Genomic DNA, 17,446 nt, shown 5'->3' with positions numbered 1-17,446 from the left:
TTTTTATGCACTATGACAGCTTTTCTAAAATGATGTAATTTTATTTTTACACTTTTCTGTATAGATAATTCCATAATTTGATGTACGCAAATCCAGAATATTCGTTTTTTTGTGTGTTTATTTTTATGTTTGTTCTTTGTAGGAATACATTCATGTCTTGTTTCCCTGTTCTTGTATATTTCTACAATTTTTGCAATAAAAAAAAAAAAAGTAGTGATTGGCTGATAGGAGAGGGGAGGTGTCTCTGACAGAGATTTAATCATAGAAATATTGTAGAGTGCAATATGTTGCTGTATTCAAATACAGGTTTCAAAATAAAATGTCAATTGCCACATTCAAACAAATATTTTAAAATGCAGGATAAATGTCACTACTTAAACAAGTATGTTCAGCTAATTGTCAGCCTCTTACATGTGTGCTTCTCAAAAACAATTAGTGTAAATGCATATAAACCATAGACTGTAAAAAATACGGGCCCAGGTCAGATACAATTTCTGTAAGGTTGTTTGGAAAACCATTTGACTGAACCCTGACGGTGATACACAATACACTTGATCTATGATGGTGAAATTTAATATAGGCTATTACTTACACCGTGAGATCATGCAGCCTGTCAAAGTTGGCATCTGCTTCTTTTAACTAACAAATGAATTGTACCAAAATACGGACGTCATCAGCAAATATATGCCGAGTTCTTTCCCCCCTCTGGTCTAAAGTTTAATTGGCTAGAATTTTTTCTTTTTAAGTGCAAGCTCCATTAATTGTTGAAAGTCGTTGAAATTCATTGGTCACACCCAGGTATTGAAAGAGTTTATTCTATTTTAATAGGCCTTTAGCAGTTGATAAAATCCATTCTGTCATTTTAACCATAATTATAATATGGTCATCATTATTCTTTGCATTTTCCCCCAGCTATCTGCAACCCATCAATTGAATACCATTTTATTTTCTCTCATCACTGTGGTGGTATTTTTCAAATTAAAACAACTGGTCATTATGAAATCAGTTAGAAACACCAAGGATTCGAGATGGTCCTCATTGCAGAACACAAGATCCAGATCCAACTCACATATACCTAAATCTACCTACCCTGATCCCTAAATTCACCCATTTCCACCCCCGTCCCCTGGATCTTTGTTCTGCGGTGAGGAGCTACTGAAGGATTCACTCAAAACAAGGTGAGCCACTTTTTTTTTTTAGCCATTATGCCACTCACAGTTGGAACTAGCTTCCAGTAGAGATCAGATACACCAATGCCCACATTTACATCTAGACTGAAAACACCCATTTAGCTCTGCATTCATTGAATGAGTACAGCATTACATCCTTACTGCTCTATTATTGTTTGCATTCATCTCAGATAACTTTCTCCCTTCACTAAGTTTCTTGTAAAACACTTGTGTATTAAATGTTCTTTACAGATAAACTTGCATCATTAAGATAACACTTTGCAAGATCCAACCCTCTGCTTAAGTTCAAAACACATGTAGGAGTGCACAAATATAAGAAAGCTGTGAAATAAAGCCCCAAACACACCAATAAATGCTGACATTTATATTGTAGACAAAATACATTGCAGAAGAATTTACAGTTGTTCTTTTATAGAGAGCAGACATCTTGTGATAGTCTTAATTTATAGCAGTACAAATCAGTGCGCTGTTTTCCCTCTTTAGCCTTTGTTAAACGATTTTGAAACATTAAACAATCAAAAGATTTGAGAACAACTGGAGGCCATTTATTATGTTGTAAATAGACAACATTCATGCGATGCAAAAACGAAGACGCGTAGAACAGACGAACAAGTTCACATTGTTGTAACCAAACATCACGTCGACCTCCTCACTGACAGCAGCTGGAGCCGCAGGAGTTGCCCTTACACACGCAGCCAGAGGCGCACTTGCTGCAACCAGACGGGCAGCAGGGACAGCAGCCTGTGAGAGAGAGAACAGTTTAGACACCCGATTTAAAAATAAATAAATGAACTCATCGGCCTGTAAGGGTTTACGTACTCTTCTTGCAGGTTGTACACTGGCAATTAGTGCACTTGCAGGTGGTACCACAGTTGCAAGTTCCAGCTATACACAGGAAAAAAAAAATAATTTCACAGCAAATATTAATTGAAAGTGGCATGTTGTTGACACTGATTGCAATTCTATAAGTAACTGGATTTCAAAGTAGGCTACAAAAATTAAATTCAGCATCATTGTAAAGTCAAGATCTAAAACACTTACTCTTGGCGCAATCGCAAGGATCCATTTTTCCTCAAGAGTATCCTTAAAGAGCTCGAAAGTCCGTTAGAAGTCTCGCTTCACTCGGTGTGTGAATGAGTTGATGTGGAAGGTACTGGAGAACTGATCGTGCGCTGGTTTTATACAGCTCTGACTGCACACAGCCGAGCGCAAAAGCCCGCCCGCTCCAGCCTGCACACGGTGCAAACTATCAAACAATCAGGAATCACCATTCCCACCCTATCACATCAATGTGGTATTTATACAATTATATAATAACCATTTCCACTCCACTGGTTGAATATTGATAGCGGAATGCTTATGTGATTAGAGAATTCGATGCTTTTGTATGTTATTTTCTTTTTTGGGAGGTGAAAGATATTCTTCTTTTTAATAACAACTAAGAAACTATTTTGTTAGAATCAAAGAGAACTGTAAAAGACCATATTTTGTCATACTTTTCCGTTTTGGGCTTCTTAAAAGGTTTTAGATTGCTGTAAGAAGGCAAAGTGATACTACCCATATTAAATATTAAAATAAACACGTATTTGAGCATAAATTAGTTATCATTTAAGCAGATACAGGCACATCGAGGGCATCTTTAGAAGCTGTTCTCGGAGAGGCACATTTTGAATTTATGAAAGCTTTATTCTCTCCCGTGTATTTGTTTGTTAACAGTTTGTCAACAATTTTTCACTTTGCACACGGCACTAAAGTGAAACTAACTGTGACGTGTCTGTGTGAAACTGCACGTGCTCCCCCTGTCTGCACTCGGCGAGGATGCTGGCGACACGACAGTAAACAGAAGAATTGATTTGCACTCGTTTGCACTGTCGCTGTTGACCGGGAGTGTTTTTCCATTACCCATCACTTCTGAAAAGTAACGAGTGCAGAGTGTCTTTGGATTTTGGGGGTGAAGATAAATCATTCAAGCATTAAAATACCAAACAAACGCGCATTCAGAACACAATTAGTCTAACTATGCTCACTCAACAAGTGGACGTTTTACATTCTGTGAAATACCCTATTTATAAATAATCTGTCATTTTAATGATTTGTTACATCCAGTGTTGAGGACGTTATTAAAATATAGCTAGCTAAGCAAAACAACCACTGTAGCCTACCGAAAAGGAATGAAAATATACGGAATGTAATTTAAAAAGGAATATATTTCAATATATTGTTATTAAATACCCACTTCAAAAAATAATTCATTCACGAACCAGACATTGATAGAACAGACCGCTGCTAAAAATATTTAACACACTGCTTGTTGAGATAGCGCCAGAAAAGTGTAAGGTAGTAGCTATTGTAAATCAAGTTAATTTACCTCAGTATTGGTGTAATTAAAGTACTAACTGCTATTTTATAATCTGTCATGTCGTTACAAACTTGCATGACTTTATTTTGTAGAAACAAAAAGAAGATATTTTGAATTTTGATAACCAGTTTTCAATGACCTCCAATACATGCAATAATAATAATAATAATAATAAAAACCTTAGACAGTTTTCAAAATATCTTCCTTTACCTTCCACAGAAGGAAAAAAAGTAATGCAGGTTTGGATTGACATGAGTGAGTAAATGATAACAGAGTTTTAATTTTTAGGCAAACTAAATCATAGGATCAGAAGCAGGAAAGTGACTTTGATTGGACTTTTATTTACATTCGACAAACTATTCCACATTTCCACCATTCCATTGGGAAGGTTACAGATTACAAGTTACCCTATTTGAAATGTAATAAGTAATGTAACTATTTCAATTACTGTATTAAAGTAATGTAACTGATCACATTTGTTACATTTTGATTATTTTCTAAAGTTCTAACAAATGTTTTCAGCTATTCATTATTTTTAAACATTTAAACCAGGCAGGTTTAACCAGTAGGACTCAACACTGATTACTGTCAGACTTTCAAAATCTGTCATCACATGAATTAAGATTATAAAAATTTTATTTTAAAGCACAGGCACCACAAATTAGACTTTAACACCTCTTTTTATTTTGAGATTGTTCTGAGGTTAAATACAGATTTAAAATCATAACAAGATATACAGTCATGCCCAAAAATATCGGCACCCTTGGTAAATATGATTAAAGAAGGCTGTGAAAATTAATCTGCATTGTTAATCCTTTTGATCTTTTTTTTTTTTTTTTAAATCACAAAAATCTAACCTTTCATTGGATAATAAGAATTTAAAATGAGGGGAAATATCATTATGAAATAAATGTTTTTCTCTAATACACATTGGCCACAATTAACGGCACCCTTTTATTCAATACTTTTTGAAACCTCCATTTGCCAGTTTAACAGCTCTAAATTTTCTCCTATAATGCCTGATAGATAGGTTAGAGAACACCTGACAAGAGATCAGAGACCATTCCTTCATCCAGAATCACTCCAGACCCTTTAGATTCACAGCTCCATGTTGGTGCTTCTCTTCAGTTCACCCACTCATTTTCTATAGGGTTCAGGTCAGAGGACTGGAATGGCCAGCAGAAGCTTGGTTTTGTGCTCAGTGACCCATTTTTGTGTTGTTTTTGAGGTTTGTGTTTGGATTATTGTACGGTTGGAAGATCCAAACATGGCCCATTATACGATTTCTAACAGAGTCAGTCACTTACTAATTTTTTATCTGTTGGTATTTGATAGAATCAGTGATGTCATGTGTCTAAACAAGATGTCCAGGACCTCCAGCAGAAATATAGGCCCACAACATCAAAAATACAGCAGTATATTTCAATGTACACATGGGGTACTTTTTATCCCTGTGTTCACCAAACACATCTTGAGTGTTTGCTGCTAAAAAGCTAATTTTTTAGTTACATCTGACCATAGAAGCCAGTGCCATTTGAAGTTCCAGTCGTGTCTGATAACTGAATATGCTGGAGTTTGTTTTTGGATGAGCGAGGAGAATTTTTCTTGAAACCCTCCCAAACAACATGTGGTGATGTAGGTGCTGTTTGACAATTTTTTAAAGGTTTTCTGACCCTATTTATATTTCTGTGAAACAGGAAGCCATGGCTGGATAATTTCATGTTCATAATCACCCTGGAGTGCTCAAAATTGTGAATATGAATGGGAATATACTTCAGAGATATTTTACTCATAAGAATTTCTTGGGGTGCCAATAATTGTGTCCAATGTGTATTTGAGAAAAATATTTATTTCATAATGATATTTCCCCTCATTTTAAATTCTTATTATCCAATGAAAGGTTAGATTTTTGTGATTTTTAAAAATAAAAGATCAAAAGGATTAACAATACAGTTTAATTTACCAAGGGTGCCGATATTTTTGGCCATGACTGTAATTTAATAGCTATGATACTGTTTTTAAAATCAAATCTTTGCATAGCTATGTCAGGAAACACTGGCATCTAACAATGTTTTGGGGAAAAAAACAGTTAATATTAAAAAATGATGCATATACATAAACCCAAATAGGGAATAAATCAGTTATCAAATAAGCATGTGTCCTATTCTGTGTCCTAAACTCCTGAAACATTGGTGTCTCATATTTTAGAGCAGTCAATGCAATTTGGGAAATCAATCATAAAATCTGTTTGTGTGAAAAAATTCAGATAACCCCCTTTGTAATCGTTAACATTTTCATAAGTAACTGTGATTTAATTACACGTTTTACCCAGTAACTGTAACAGATTACAGTTACATTTATTTTGTAATTAAATTACGTAATTCCCAACACTGCCCGTCAATGTCTGTGAATGTTTAAAAAAAAATCCAGGTCTTTTCTCATTTGTTGAACAAATTTGTCTAGAATACAGGTGCTTCAGAAAACTACAAACTATTACACATATGATTCGAGTAGCTCATTCTTCATCCCAAACTGTCAGCTGTTATTATGGCCGTTCTGTTAAGTTCTCAAATCAGGACCCCTGCGCGTGCTCACTGCACATCTTGAAAACAATCCTCTCCAAGTTATGGGCATCAGTCTGTCCTGCTAGATAGCAGCCTGAATACACAACCTGGCAGGGCGAACGGCTGCGGTAAGACAATTTTCCATTTAATACAACTCATAAGGCTATTAAAGTGAATGCAATATCAATACGAACATATTCTCCAGCGCAATATAAAATGGTTCTGCACGATTCTGTATAGCTACGCAGAGTTAGCACCCCTAGCTAGCGCATAGAGAATACACTGAGTTGCATGTAGCATGAATCTGGCTAACACATTGATAGCATTTAAATTGTTCGTTTTAAATCCAAACGGCGTGGCATAATTAATGTTAAAGTAGAAAAACAATGTAAAAATTAATGAAAAAAAAAAAAAAAACCCTGGTGAGCAGACGAGTATACTAAAAGGATTAGCAAGAATAGCATGCTAGCAAAAGTGGCTTCATAATGCCGTGACAAGCTGCCCACTGTTGCTAGGCAACGGGAGCCCCATAGGGCGAGAGGCACAGTAAGCTGTTTATTCTATTACCCAAAGAAGGGGTAGTTAGATGGGCTACAGAAAGCCCTAATGAAGCCTGAATGTAGTCTGCTGGTTGGATGTCTCATCCTGATTTAGACAGATAGGCTCTTTAATTAAAAAATTTTTTTAATGCTTTCTAATTATGTGAATGATTATTTGTTTATTTCTTTGTTAATTTGAAAGTGTTGAGCAGCAGATGCTCTAATTTATGCTTCTTGCCAATAGCTAATTTGAAGCACTTGTCTGTCCCTGGTTAGGCTTTTAGTGTGGACCTATGAAATACAACAATCAGCAGCCAATCAAAATTTCAAGTTAATAATATATGTGGGTGAAAAAAATCAACAAATGACCAGTTATGTAAACCCTAATAAAATAATTAATGATCACATGAATCACTCTGTTTAAGCCAGTTTTATTAGCTGTATTAAATTGTTTCAATTCTGTTTGTCATTGGAATTCTATTGCTAAATAACTTCAGGACTGTACTCACAAAGTACATTTCAAATAGCGAGAGGGGCAAACAATTTACCCAGAAAAACTGAATATTAGAAATGAAAAATTTTGATTAAATGTTCAAAACTCTGTAAACTCTATATTCATGTAGGAGACAGTTGATTGTGATTTTCTAGTCTATGCTGTGAATGTTCGTCTAGCCATTATTTTAACATCTGTTTACATTTTTACAAAGGACTTTTTTAGTAACAGATTTGATCTTGCCGTTGAGCTGTGCCACCATGTTAGTGCCCATCTTCACCCTTAAACTGAACCATAAAATTAACCCTCGCATGGTTGCCATTGGAAAATATGATGGTATACACCCATGCCTCACAGCCGCCACACAAGCAGGGAAGGTAAGATAAAAGTATTATATATTGTGTAACAATATATTATATTGCGTTACTCATTGTAATAGTTTTTTCCCCTTGGCGTTGCAAATTTACAAAGAGCATGTTATGTTCAAGAATATTCATGCAGAAAGCTTGTTTTCTTCTATGACGTGCCATTTTTTTTTTTCTCTGACAATATTTGCTCACCTTGGCAGCACAGCCTGATCTTAGCAGTGCCTTGGTTGATGTATTAAATTACAATGGACTTCATGGTGCTCTTAACCATGCCAGTGTTTATAAGGCCTTCCGCTTTCCCCCCAACAATGTTGTTTTCCTTTTTGACAGGCAGCTCCTGTGGATGATTTTATATTTCACAATTCTGAGTTTATATTTCACAATTTTGGGTTGTATAACTTGCAATTTTGAAAAAAGTCAGAATTGTGAGATGTGAGATATATATACTGCTAAATCGCAATTACCTTTTTATATATTTTTTTATCCTGTTGCCTAAACAAGCTTTCGTAGTGTCTTCTTCATATTTATCTATTTGTGTGTTTCCATACATTCCTATTAAGTCTAACTTCTAAACCCATGCAGGTTTTTATCCATAACCCTCACACTCGAGGCCAGAGGCCAACAGCCCACCGGCTGAGTCAGAGTACCCAGGACTCCGATATCTCACTCCTCAATATCAACCAGGCAGTGAGCTGTCTGACGGCTGGTACTCTGGGGCCCAACACCACAGGACACACGCTGCTCGTCGGCTCTCAAACCAACCTGTTGGCCTATGATGTTCATGACAACACTGACATCTTCTACAAGGAGGTAAGGCAAGGTTTATATGGCATGTCTCATATACAATATACAGCTAAGTTTAAAAAAAAAAATCCTTAATTTAGAGTGGATTTCTTAGGTTACTTATATCAGAAGATTAATAGAAAGATTATATGAGTGGTTCTTGTCCAAGCAAAACAGAAATATTTGTTACATGCTTATTGTATAACAGGTGACTGATGGGGCCAACGCCATTGTTTTGGGAAAGCTAGGAGATATCCAGCAGCCCCTCGCCATCATTGGAGGAAATTGTGCTCTGCAAGGTTTTGACTTTGAGGGAAATGACCAGTTCTGGACAGTAAGATCATTTTTATCTCGGTTTTCAAAATATATTTGAAAAAAGAAATTATTTATAGATATACCTTTCTTTTTTTTTAAAGGTCACTGGAGATAATGTGCGATCACTTGTGCTTTGTGACTTCACTGCAGATGGCAAGAATGAGGTGAGGCATTATACTTTTCTTTTTTGCTTAATAATGACAAAATATATTTGTTTTGATTATAAAATAGTGCTTTTATGAATTCACTATACATCACATCTTTTCAGCTTCTCGTTGGCTCAGAGGACTTTGACATCAGGGTGTTTAGAGAGGATGAACTAGTGACTGAAATGGCAGAAAATGAGGTATGGATTATGAAAATAGTCTTGAGACAACGCTGGTTGATAATTGGGCAATTTTGGGGATTTATTTATACAGTTGTTGCTTTCTGTTCCTTTCAGACAGTCACGTCGCTTTGTCACATGCACGGCAGCAGGTTTGGTTATGCTCTGGCCAATGGAACAGTAGGAGTGTATGACCGCACTGCCCGCTACTGGAGGATAAAGGTAGTGTATAGTGTTCTATTCAAACTAAACCCCTTATATTATTTCTTTTTTCATTTTCATTTTGAGAGCTATTGTAATTATGGTTTAAAACCCAGAATATTCTGAAGAAAAAAAACTAAACCTTAATCACTCTTTTTTTTTCTAGAAAAGCATGATTATGCATCAACATAAATGAATCAAAAATCAATTATATTGATATAACTTTTTTTTTTCTCACAGTCTAAAAATCACGCTATGAGTATCCATGCCTTTGATCTTAATGCTGATGGTGTTGTTGAGCTCATAACTGGGTGGTCCAATGGAAAGGTCAGTCTTTTAGCAATGACACTCACAGTTTCCTTTGCAAGGTTTTTGAAGTACTGTTCAAATGAGACGATTTCCTGTCTAGATTGATGCTCGCAGTGATCGCACTGGTGAGGTGATCTTCAAGGATAATTTCTCATCCTCTGTGGCTGGGGTTGTTGAGGGAGATTACCGCATGGATGGACAGATCCAGCTTATATGCACCTCTGTGGAGGGAGAAGGTAAGATGACAGAACTTAATTGTAAATGCATGTTGCCTTTGAAAATTGGCTCATCAAATTTATGTGTCGTCCTACAGTACGTGGCTATCTGCCTGCAAGTAAGGAGATGAAGGGAAACCTAATGGATGCAAGTGTAGAACAAGACCTGGTCAGGGAGCTGAGCCAGCGTAAACAGAACTTGATGCTTGAATTACGAAACTATGAGGAAAATGCTAAGGTTATACATGCTATAGTTCAAATGTTTTTGATGGACATTGATGTACCAGAGACAGTTTTTGGTCAGAGAGATTTGTTTGATTTAGGCTCTTCCTGGTGTTTCTGAGGGAGAATCTAAGATGGGAGTAATTCCAGCCAACACGCAGCTCCAGACAGCCTTGTCTGTACGAAGAGCCACAGAGAGCCAGAGAGCACACATAGAGCTCAACATCTCCACTCCGAATGGTACGGTTAATCCACCTTAACTCTGTTGCACCACTATTCACCCGCACTAACTGATCTTATTATAGTTTTTTTTGTGAAAACATGTTTTAAAAGACACATTAAAATATGTCAGCTCTGATTGACATGTACAAAGCCCCACAAAAAAAAACAAGATATTGTGGTCATGAATAAAGAATTAATTCCTTGTTTTAGATATATTGTGGCCATGATTCAATAGAATTAAAATGAGGAAATAGATTAGTGTAATATAGCCTATAACTAAAACAAAGTAACAAATTAAAAAAACATGGCCATGATTAACTAAAATGAGGCAACAATTAACATAACAAAATATGGCCACGATTTAACAAAAATGAGGAAACAAATGAACAAAACGTGGCCGTGATTTAACTACAGTGAGGGAATGAATTAGTACACTGGCCACAATTTAACTGAAATGAGGAAACAAATTAGTCCAGTTAAAATAAGAGAATGAATTCTTAATTGTCACTGGATCTATTTTTTGTCCTGCATGTCATGAGCTGGGCTCCATAGATGTGAAGTTTTAAATTATGTTCTAAATGATGTTTAAGTGAAATTCTTTGTGCTGCCCTCCTTTAGAAACCATCATCAGAGCCGTGCTGATATTTGCTGAAGGGATTTTTGAAGGCGAGAGTCATGTGGTTCATCCTAGCGCTCAAAATCTCTCCGGCTGTGTCCGTGTCCCCATCATTCCTCCAAAAGACATTCCAGTGGACCTTCATATTAAAGCCTTTGTGGGAGGGAAGACAAGGTACACACACATGTGGAATATCATCATGACGATTGACAAACTCAAAAAATGAGGAGTCATTCAATGTCCAAACATGCTTGAAAATCGGTGGTTATTTTAAGTTTAAGGTGAAGGTATCATAAATCGCTTCTCCTTTTTCTCTCTTCTTCCCCATTTACTTCAGTACACAGTTCCACGTATTTGAGATCACACGTCAGCTGCCTCGCTTCTCCATGTATGACCTTAACGTTGACCCTTCAGCCGCACAACCCACAGGAAAAGTCACATTCAGCATCAATGACAGACCACAGAGGGTAAAAGGACACACTCATAATGGAACTGTGTTGCATGACATCACAAAAAAAATCCTGTATATTGATGAAATAATGTGAAATATGAGGCATGCATTTATGTCTGCAGGTGGTCATGTGGCTAAACCAGAACTTTCTGCTGCCCGAGGGCATTGACAGTCCAGACATTACATTCACCGCACTACGTGGAGGAGGTCTACTGAAAATCAACATGCAGCCTAGTGGAGAGGTAATTTTAATGTTTGTGTGTGTGTGTCAGTATTTGTGAGCTAATTTCTCTTCATGTTTCAAAAATCTCTAACTTATTTTTGCCTCATCAGATCAATCTGAGAACAGATGACATTGATCTGGCAGGAGATCTGGTCCAGTCTCTTGCCACTTTTCTGGCTATAGAAGACTTACAGGCTGAAGCTGACTTTTCTGTCTACTTCAAAGAGCTACGAGCCACTCTCACTGAGGTTAGGAATAGCCATAAAGGTTTTCGAATTTTTTTTTAGCTGTAAATAATGTTTTATGTTCATGTTAGGTGGATGAGTTTCATTCAGTGCATCAAAAGCTCACAGCAGCTATGGCAGATCATTCCAACTACATAAGAAATATGCTGGTGCAGGCAGAAGATGCCAGACTCATGGGTGATTGGTAAGCATCTCTAGTTCGATTAATCAGTTCTCTTGCTTTCTCAGACAAATGTACACACATGAATGATACTCTGTTTTCTAGGAGAAACATGAAGAAACGCTACATTGAGCTGTATGACCTCAACAGAGATCTGATTAATGAATATAAAATCAGATCTAATAATCACAACGCCCTCATTGCCCGGCTAAAATCAGTTAACCAGGCCATCCAAAGGGCAGGGAGATTGAGAGGTGAGTGGATTTTTCTAAGAAGACACATCTGTGGTAGTCAGTGAGTATTCATAGTTTTCACATCACACATATAGGAACATGCTTTCCTCTGCTGTTTGCTAGTTTTTCGTGCCAGATTTATTTACTATATATTATATATTTTTCAGTGGGAAAACCCAAAACTCAGGTTATCACTGCATGTCGGGATGCCATCAAGAACAACAACATCAATGCACTTTTCAAGATCATGAAAGCAGGGACTGCCTCGTCCTGAGGAAAATCTGGTCCTAAATGGCCTTCAAGCACAAAAGTCTGGAATATCAGACCACAGAGCCCTCAAAACTGGCTTGGAAAGTGCCCGGTAACCTGGTGGGAAATGAAAAAGCCTGCATGAGGGGATATATTTGGATTCCAGCCCTCCCTGGCAGCAGTTTTGTGTTAGAGGAATAACTGGGTTGGTCTGTCAGTACTGTAAAGTCTTAGACAAATTGGTAGCCAAAGATACTGTATTTTGTGTACCAAGGCAATGTGTGTGTGGATAAAACCATTGCTATTTTATCTGTATACAAGCAACTTCTGAATTAAATTATTATATAAATGTATCTGTTTTCTTCCTCTGTGCTGTTTAAACATTGAAGCTGAAGCTGATTTGTTTTCCATTATGGAGAACAGAAAAGGGCTGTTATGGGACAAGAGTCTACAAAATTTATGATTGTGCTGCGCGTTCCCGATTCCTGTCCTCGCTCCCAAAAGCGCCTCCAGTTGCTGCGCTGGCATCTGGCGCGCGACGCTTCCAACAATCTCGGAGCTGTCACGTGATCAACGAAAGAGCTTTTCTTTGAAAATGTGTATTTAGAAAAGTCCTGCGCTTATGACTGCTCTACAGTCCTCCGAAAATGGCTGATATGAAGAAAGTTTATGCATTTAGTAACATAGCGCCTTTCAGCGAGCTGGAAAAGTTTGTCTGAAATATGCACGCAACAGTGGATTGCAGCAGCTTTAATAGTGGAAGCAGATGTTTGGATCTTGTTGCAGTGCTGTCTTGTCATTGCTGTGTTGGTACACCTTCATCTGGGTAAGTCTTGTAAATGAAAGTTTGAGACACTGTAAGACAGTTCTAAACAAGACTGAACGCGAAAATGAATGCACTTGAAAAAAAAAGCATGCGCACTTTCATATGTATGCCTTAAGGGTTTAAGCATAAGTTTGCATATTCAACTTTATGAGGTAGCCTAGTGTTTAGTACTTTTAAAAAGATTTTATCCAAAAGTGTAATTATATGTTTAAAGTGAATTGAAGCTGTTTTGAGTTTCGAGGCTCAGAGTTCCAAATAATTACTAGTGTCGTTCGAACTGAACCAGATTTTGTTCATTCAAAGCATGTTAAAAGTCAGTTATATAGCAAATACAGTAAACGTGTTTCTATGTTGTAATCAGTGTTGGGCTAGTTACTCAAAGAATGTAATATATTACTCATGACTAGTTACTCCTTTCAAAAGTAATATTGTTACTTCTTACTTTCTGGCAACAGTAATTAGTTACACTACTAGTCACATTACTTTCTCTTCACGCCCCACAGAAGTTGTAACTGTGTTTCTCCGTTACCCATATACGATTATATTTCATTATGTATTTTATCAAATCACATAAGTTTGTAAGAAACTATTTAATTTTCCAAAAAGATTTTTAATTATAGTAATATAATGTACCACATGCTGATCAGATCAGAGGGATGTGGGTGGGATGTAATGCCAGAGTAAAGCCACAACAGTGTTCAGATCATCTTTTTCAATACAATGCAATACTTCTATCTGCTGAATGTAAGCTTTTCCATATCCCAAGCTTGCCTGCTGCACTGGGGACATCACATGCATGTGCGAGTCATGAATATTATGAAAATAAATCTAGGAATTATTTCATTGTTGGATTTTAAATCAGCGGTGTTGAGGCATCAAAAGTAACTAAGCTGTTTTATGGATGGTAACTAATCTTATTACTGAAATCTTATTAGTAGTTATACTACTAGTTACTGCCCATCACTGGTTGTAATTTATGTGGAAATAATGCTTTAAACTGTTTCGGGGGGTGTTTTAGTACATTTATAGACAGGCAATGACTCACAAAAAAGAAACTCACCGCCTACTTGTGTAATGATGTTAATTTACAGAATGGAACGAATCAAAATTTCCAAGAGCAGGCTTTAACATCAGACTGCAGGACAAATGTCTGACAAACTTAAGGGGAAATGTTTCAAAATAGCCTCTCACAATACTCAGAATCCCTCTCAATCATTTAAGAGAGGATTTGAGCAATGAAGCATTATTTACATCTGTAAAAATAAAGAGGTATTTTGTGGTGTTGACACATTGAATTTTGTTGTGATAGGCATCTTTTTAAAAACTGACTGAGAACTTGGAAAGCAACTTCAACTTTTCTGTGGATATCACTCATGAAAGAGAGACCAGTTTAAGCTCTTTCAACAGTATCAACATTTATTTTACTTTGAAGTGCCAGAAAAGATTTTTAAGTTTGCAAGTTTGTCACAGATATCAGATGTGGATCCTGTTATAAATTGTTTTCGTATCCTGTTTTATAGAAGTATGCGGTCCAGGCGGTTTATGGAGCATAACTTTGGTCAAGTAATATCCTGTGTCTTCTGTTGTTTCGTGACATCCAGGATGACTGTGGTAAGTCATACTCGGACATATCTTACACAATAGGAAATTGACTTTAACAACTGCAAATTTTACTTTAAAAAGACATTTTATGGTTTTATTTTTAGGAGGAAAAACTAGTGCTGTTCCTTTATTTTCTACAGAATCTACTATGGCTGTGAGAAAATCCAAATACTTTAGGAGGAATATGAGACTTCAACAGAATTTCATAGGAAGATAACACTGAAACGTGTCACACCATGAGAAGGGTCTATATAAAGGGAGATGTGTTTTGCTCCCTGATTCTGCTGGTGCTTCTCTTTCTGCTGTTATATGCACATCAAAGAATAACGCCTGTATGGGGGACTTTGCACATTGAACAGGGGCCACCAGCTCAAGACCCCTCCTCAGTGGAGCATCAGTGGGACAGCAAACAAAGCCGATCCCTTCAAAATCTCCAGACATACCTCTTTGCAAACCTGAGGTTCAGATCAAGCCTAAAGCACAAGGACTATCAAAGGTCAAATCTCAAAAAGCACGTAGCAAAGCAAAGTCTAAATTTCGCCAGCCCTCAACGACAGCAAGTCTGCAACCAACACATGCTTCCTTTGACTTTGACGATTACCTTCGAAAGAAAGACCAACGGGACTTCAAGCTGCTAATCGATCAACCAACAAAATGTTCTGGGCCAGAAGGAGCCCCTTACATGCTGATCGCCATAAAATCAGTAGCAACGGATTTTGACAAACGTCAGGTCGTTCGACGCACATGGGGACGAGAAGGTGTGTCCCAGAAAAGCGTGAACGTCAAGAGAGTTTTTCTTCTTGGTGTGCCCCAAAATCAAACAGCGCTCCCCTTATGGGACAAACTGTTGGGATATGAGAGTCACACTTTTCGCGATATCCTCCTGTGGGACTTTGAAGACACCTTCTTCAACTTGACACTAAAAGAAATCCACTTCCTACAATGGATCAATGTGAGCTGTCCCAAAGTGAAGTTTATTTTTAAGGGTGATGCAGATGTGTATGTGAACATTGACAATATCCTGGAGATGCTTGAGGGTCAAGAGATCAGTAAGGATCTTTTTGTTGGCGACATCATTGTCAATGCGAAACCAATTCGCAGACGCAACAGTAAGTACTTTGTCCCAGAGTATATTTACGGCCAGGGGATCTACCCGTCTTATGCGGGTGGAGGAGGCTTTGTCATGTCAGGACACACCGCATTGAAGCTCCACCTCGCCTGTCAAGAGGTGGAACTTTTCCCCATTGATGATGTCTTCCTAGGCATGTGTCTACTGAGGATCGGCCTTCAGCCGACTCGTCACGAGGGCTTCCGCACCTTCGGAATTGTAAGACCGTCTGCTGCACCCCACCTCCAGGTCTTCGACCCCTGTTTCTACAGAGAGCTGATGGTGGTGCACAGCTTGACGGTCCCACAGATCTGGCTCATGTGGAACCTTCTTCATGACCCTAACCTTCAGTGTCACAGCAGTCAGGATCCCACGGTTTTTCCCTTTCTGTGGAGCGACAAGATTGGGAAGAAAGCTAAGAACAAGGCAAAGGAGAAGCTTAGGAACAACGACTATGGGATGAAAGTGTTTGTGGAACATTAACTCCAAGATTATGAATGCACTGTGACTACAATTTAACAAATACAATGAGGGAATGAATTAGTACAACTTGGCCATGATTTATTTAAAATGAAGGAGCAAGTTGTTGGAACTATTTCTTAATTCATGGCCACAATATATTGTTTTTTCCCCACATATCATGTGTGGACTTCCTTAGATGATTGTTTAAGGATGTTGGACTGCTCTTTTCTATACCATTATATCTAATGGTCCTTAATTGTCATACTCTAAAAAGTGATTTGTGCAACTCTTACGCTATATTCCATGTTATTTGAAGCAATATAGTAGCTTTGTGTGAGATATTTAAGTCTTTATTCACTGAAAATCTCTTTCAAGCCAGGACTTGGCTTCAAACCTGGGAGTGATCTGTGTTGACACACGCAATATCTGAATGTATACGAACATTTCAGGTTTGGAACAACATGAAGATGAGTAAATGATTATTTTAGGGTGAACTATCTAAAAGACTGTTGGCAAAATGAAAAAAAAAAAAAACTTGCAAAGGTTCTGTAGATAGTTCTTTAAAAATGTACTTCGTAAACAAATAGTTTCACTGCTGCATCATTCACTCAAACTATTTCTCTATTACTGTAGACCGGGGGTCACCGCACTCGGTCCTGGAGGGCCGGTGTCTTGCAGAGTTTAATTTCAACTTGCCTCAACAAACCTGCCTTGAAGTTTCAAGTATACCAAGCAAGACCTTGATTAGCTGGTTCAGGTGTGTTTGATTAGGGTTGGAGCTAAACTCTGCAGGACACCAGCCCTCCAGGAACAAGTTTGGTGATCCCTGCTGTAGACTTAAGCAAAATGATAAAGATGTTGTTGTATAGGAATCCCAAGGGAGTCGGACACATTTTGTATGCACAAAATGGACACTAATGTTGTGTTGATACTGATATTCTCATGCAAAAAAGTACTGGGTTATGTATCATAGAACAGACTATTACTGTATATATTCTTTAGAAAAATGGCACTATTTATCAAACTGAACAATTTTTCTTTGATTAGTGTGCTGTATTGTTTTGGATGATCTGCTGTCTTTTGGATTAGATTAAAGTGAATTGAATGATTGAATTTGGCAAGTAGCCTGCTGTGAACATGAACATACTACTACACTTTGAGCTTGT

At 37.4% G+C, this 17,446-nt stretch overlaps 3 protein-coding genes across 3 annotated transcripts; 2 read left to right on the top strand and 1 right to left on the bottom strand.

Annotated features, from left to right (window-relative positions):
• Positions 1-1,539: 1,539 nt before the first annotated feature.
• Positions 1,540-2,391, bottom strand: mt2 (metallothionein 2). Its single transcript, XM_058752434.1, has 3 exons — positions 2,232-2,391; positions 2,010-2,075; positions 1,540-1,931 (listed from the first exon to the last, which is right to left on the bottom strand). The coding sequence occupies exons 1-3, from the start codon at positions 2,254-2,256 to the stop codon at positions 1,840-1,842; spliced, it is 183 nt and encodes a 60-aa protein (XP_058608417.1). The 5' UTR covers positions 2,257-2,391; the 3' UTR covers positions 1,540-1,839.
• Positions 2,392-5,983: 3,592 nt separating this feature from the next.
• Positions 5,984-12,591, top strand: bbs2 (Bardet-Biedl syndrome 2). Its single transcript, XM_058750937.1, has 18 exons — positions 5,984-6,241; positions 7,360-7,522; positions 8,096-8,323; positions 8,505-8,630; positions 8,713-8,775; positions 8,880-8,957; positions 9,054-9,158; positions 9,378-9,464; positions 9,547-9,682; positions 9,760-9,899; positions 9,985-10,123; positions 10,724-10,895; positions 11,059-11,188; positions 11,295-11,414; positions 11,506-11,643; positions 11,712-11,824; positions 11,906-12,054; positions 12,201-12,591. The coding sequence occupies exons 2-18, from the start codon at positions 7,406-7,408 to the stop codon at positions 12,305-12,307; spliced, it is 2,148 nt and encodes a 715-aa protein (XP_058606920.1). The 5' UTR covers positions 5,984-6,241; positions 7,360-7,405; the 3' UTR covers positions 12,308-12,591.
• A 158-nt stretch (positions 12,592-12,749) lies between these two features.
• Positions 12,750-17,443, top strand: b3gnt9 (UDP-GlcNAc:betaGal beta-1,3-N-acetylglucosaminyltransferase 9). Its single transcript, XM_058750938.1, is given in 4 exon segments — positions 12,750-13,108; positions 14,629-14,719; positions 14,851-15,064; positions 15,067-17,443. Coding segments are annotated over 2 exon segments (1,353 nt in total). The 5' UTR covers positions 12,750-13,108; positions 14,629-14,719; positions 14,851-14,946; the 3' UTR covers positions 16,302-17,443.
• Positions 17,444-17,446: the final 3 nt, after the last annotated feature.

This window comes from Onychostoma macrolepis, chromosome 18 (genome assembly GCF_012432095.1).
Source record: "Onychostoma macrolepis isolate SWU-2019 chromosome 18, ASM1243209v1, whole genome shotgun sequence".
Taxonomy (NCBI): Eukaryota; Metazoa; Chordata; class Actinopteri; order Cypriniformes; family Cyprinidae; genus Onychostoma; species Onychostoma macrolepis.
This window is presented reverse-complemented; position numbering and strand designations above follow the sequence as displayed.

Bases quoted from the DNA above. Each gene is read 5' to 3' on its own strand.
- mt2 (XM_058752434.1), bottom strand. From the start codon at position 2,256: ATGGATCCTTGCGATTGCGCCAAGA. The intron at 2,076-2,231 runs GTAAGTGTTTTA...TCCTGTGTATAG, and splicing joins TCCTTGCGATTGCGCCAAGA to CTGGAACTTGCAACTGTGGT. The intron at 1,932-2,009 runs GTACGTAAACCC...TCTCTCTCACAG, and splicing joins GTGTACAACCTGCAAGAAGA to GCTGCTGTCCCTGCTGCCCG.
- bbs2 (XM_058750937.1), top strand. From the start codon at position 7,406: ATGTTAGTGCCCATCTTCACCCTTAAACTGAACCATAAAATTAACCCT. The intron at 9,683-9,759 runs GTAAGATGACAG...GTCGTCCTACAG, and splicing joins CACCTCTGTGGAGGGAGAAG to TACGTGGCTATCTGCCTGCA. The intron at 9,900-9,984 runs GTTATACATGCT...TGTTTGATTTAG, and splicing joins ACTATGAGGAAAATGCTAAG to GCTCTTCCTGGTGTTTCTGA.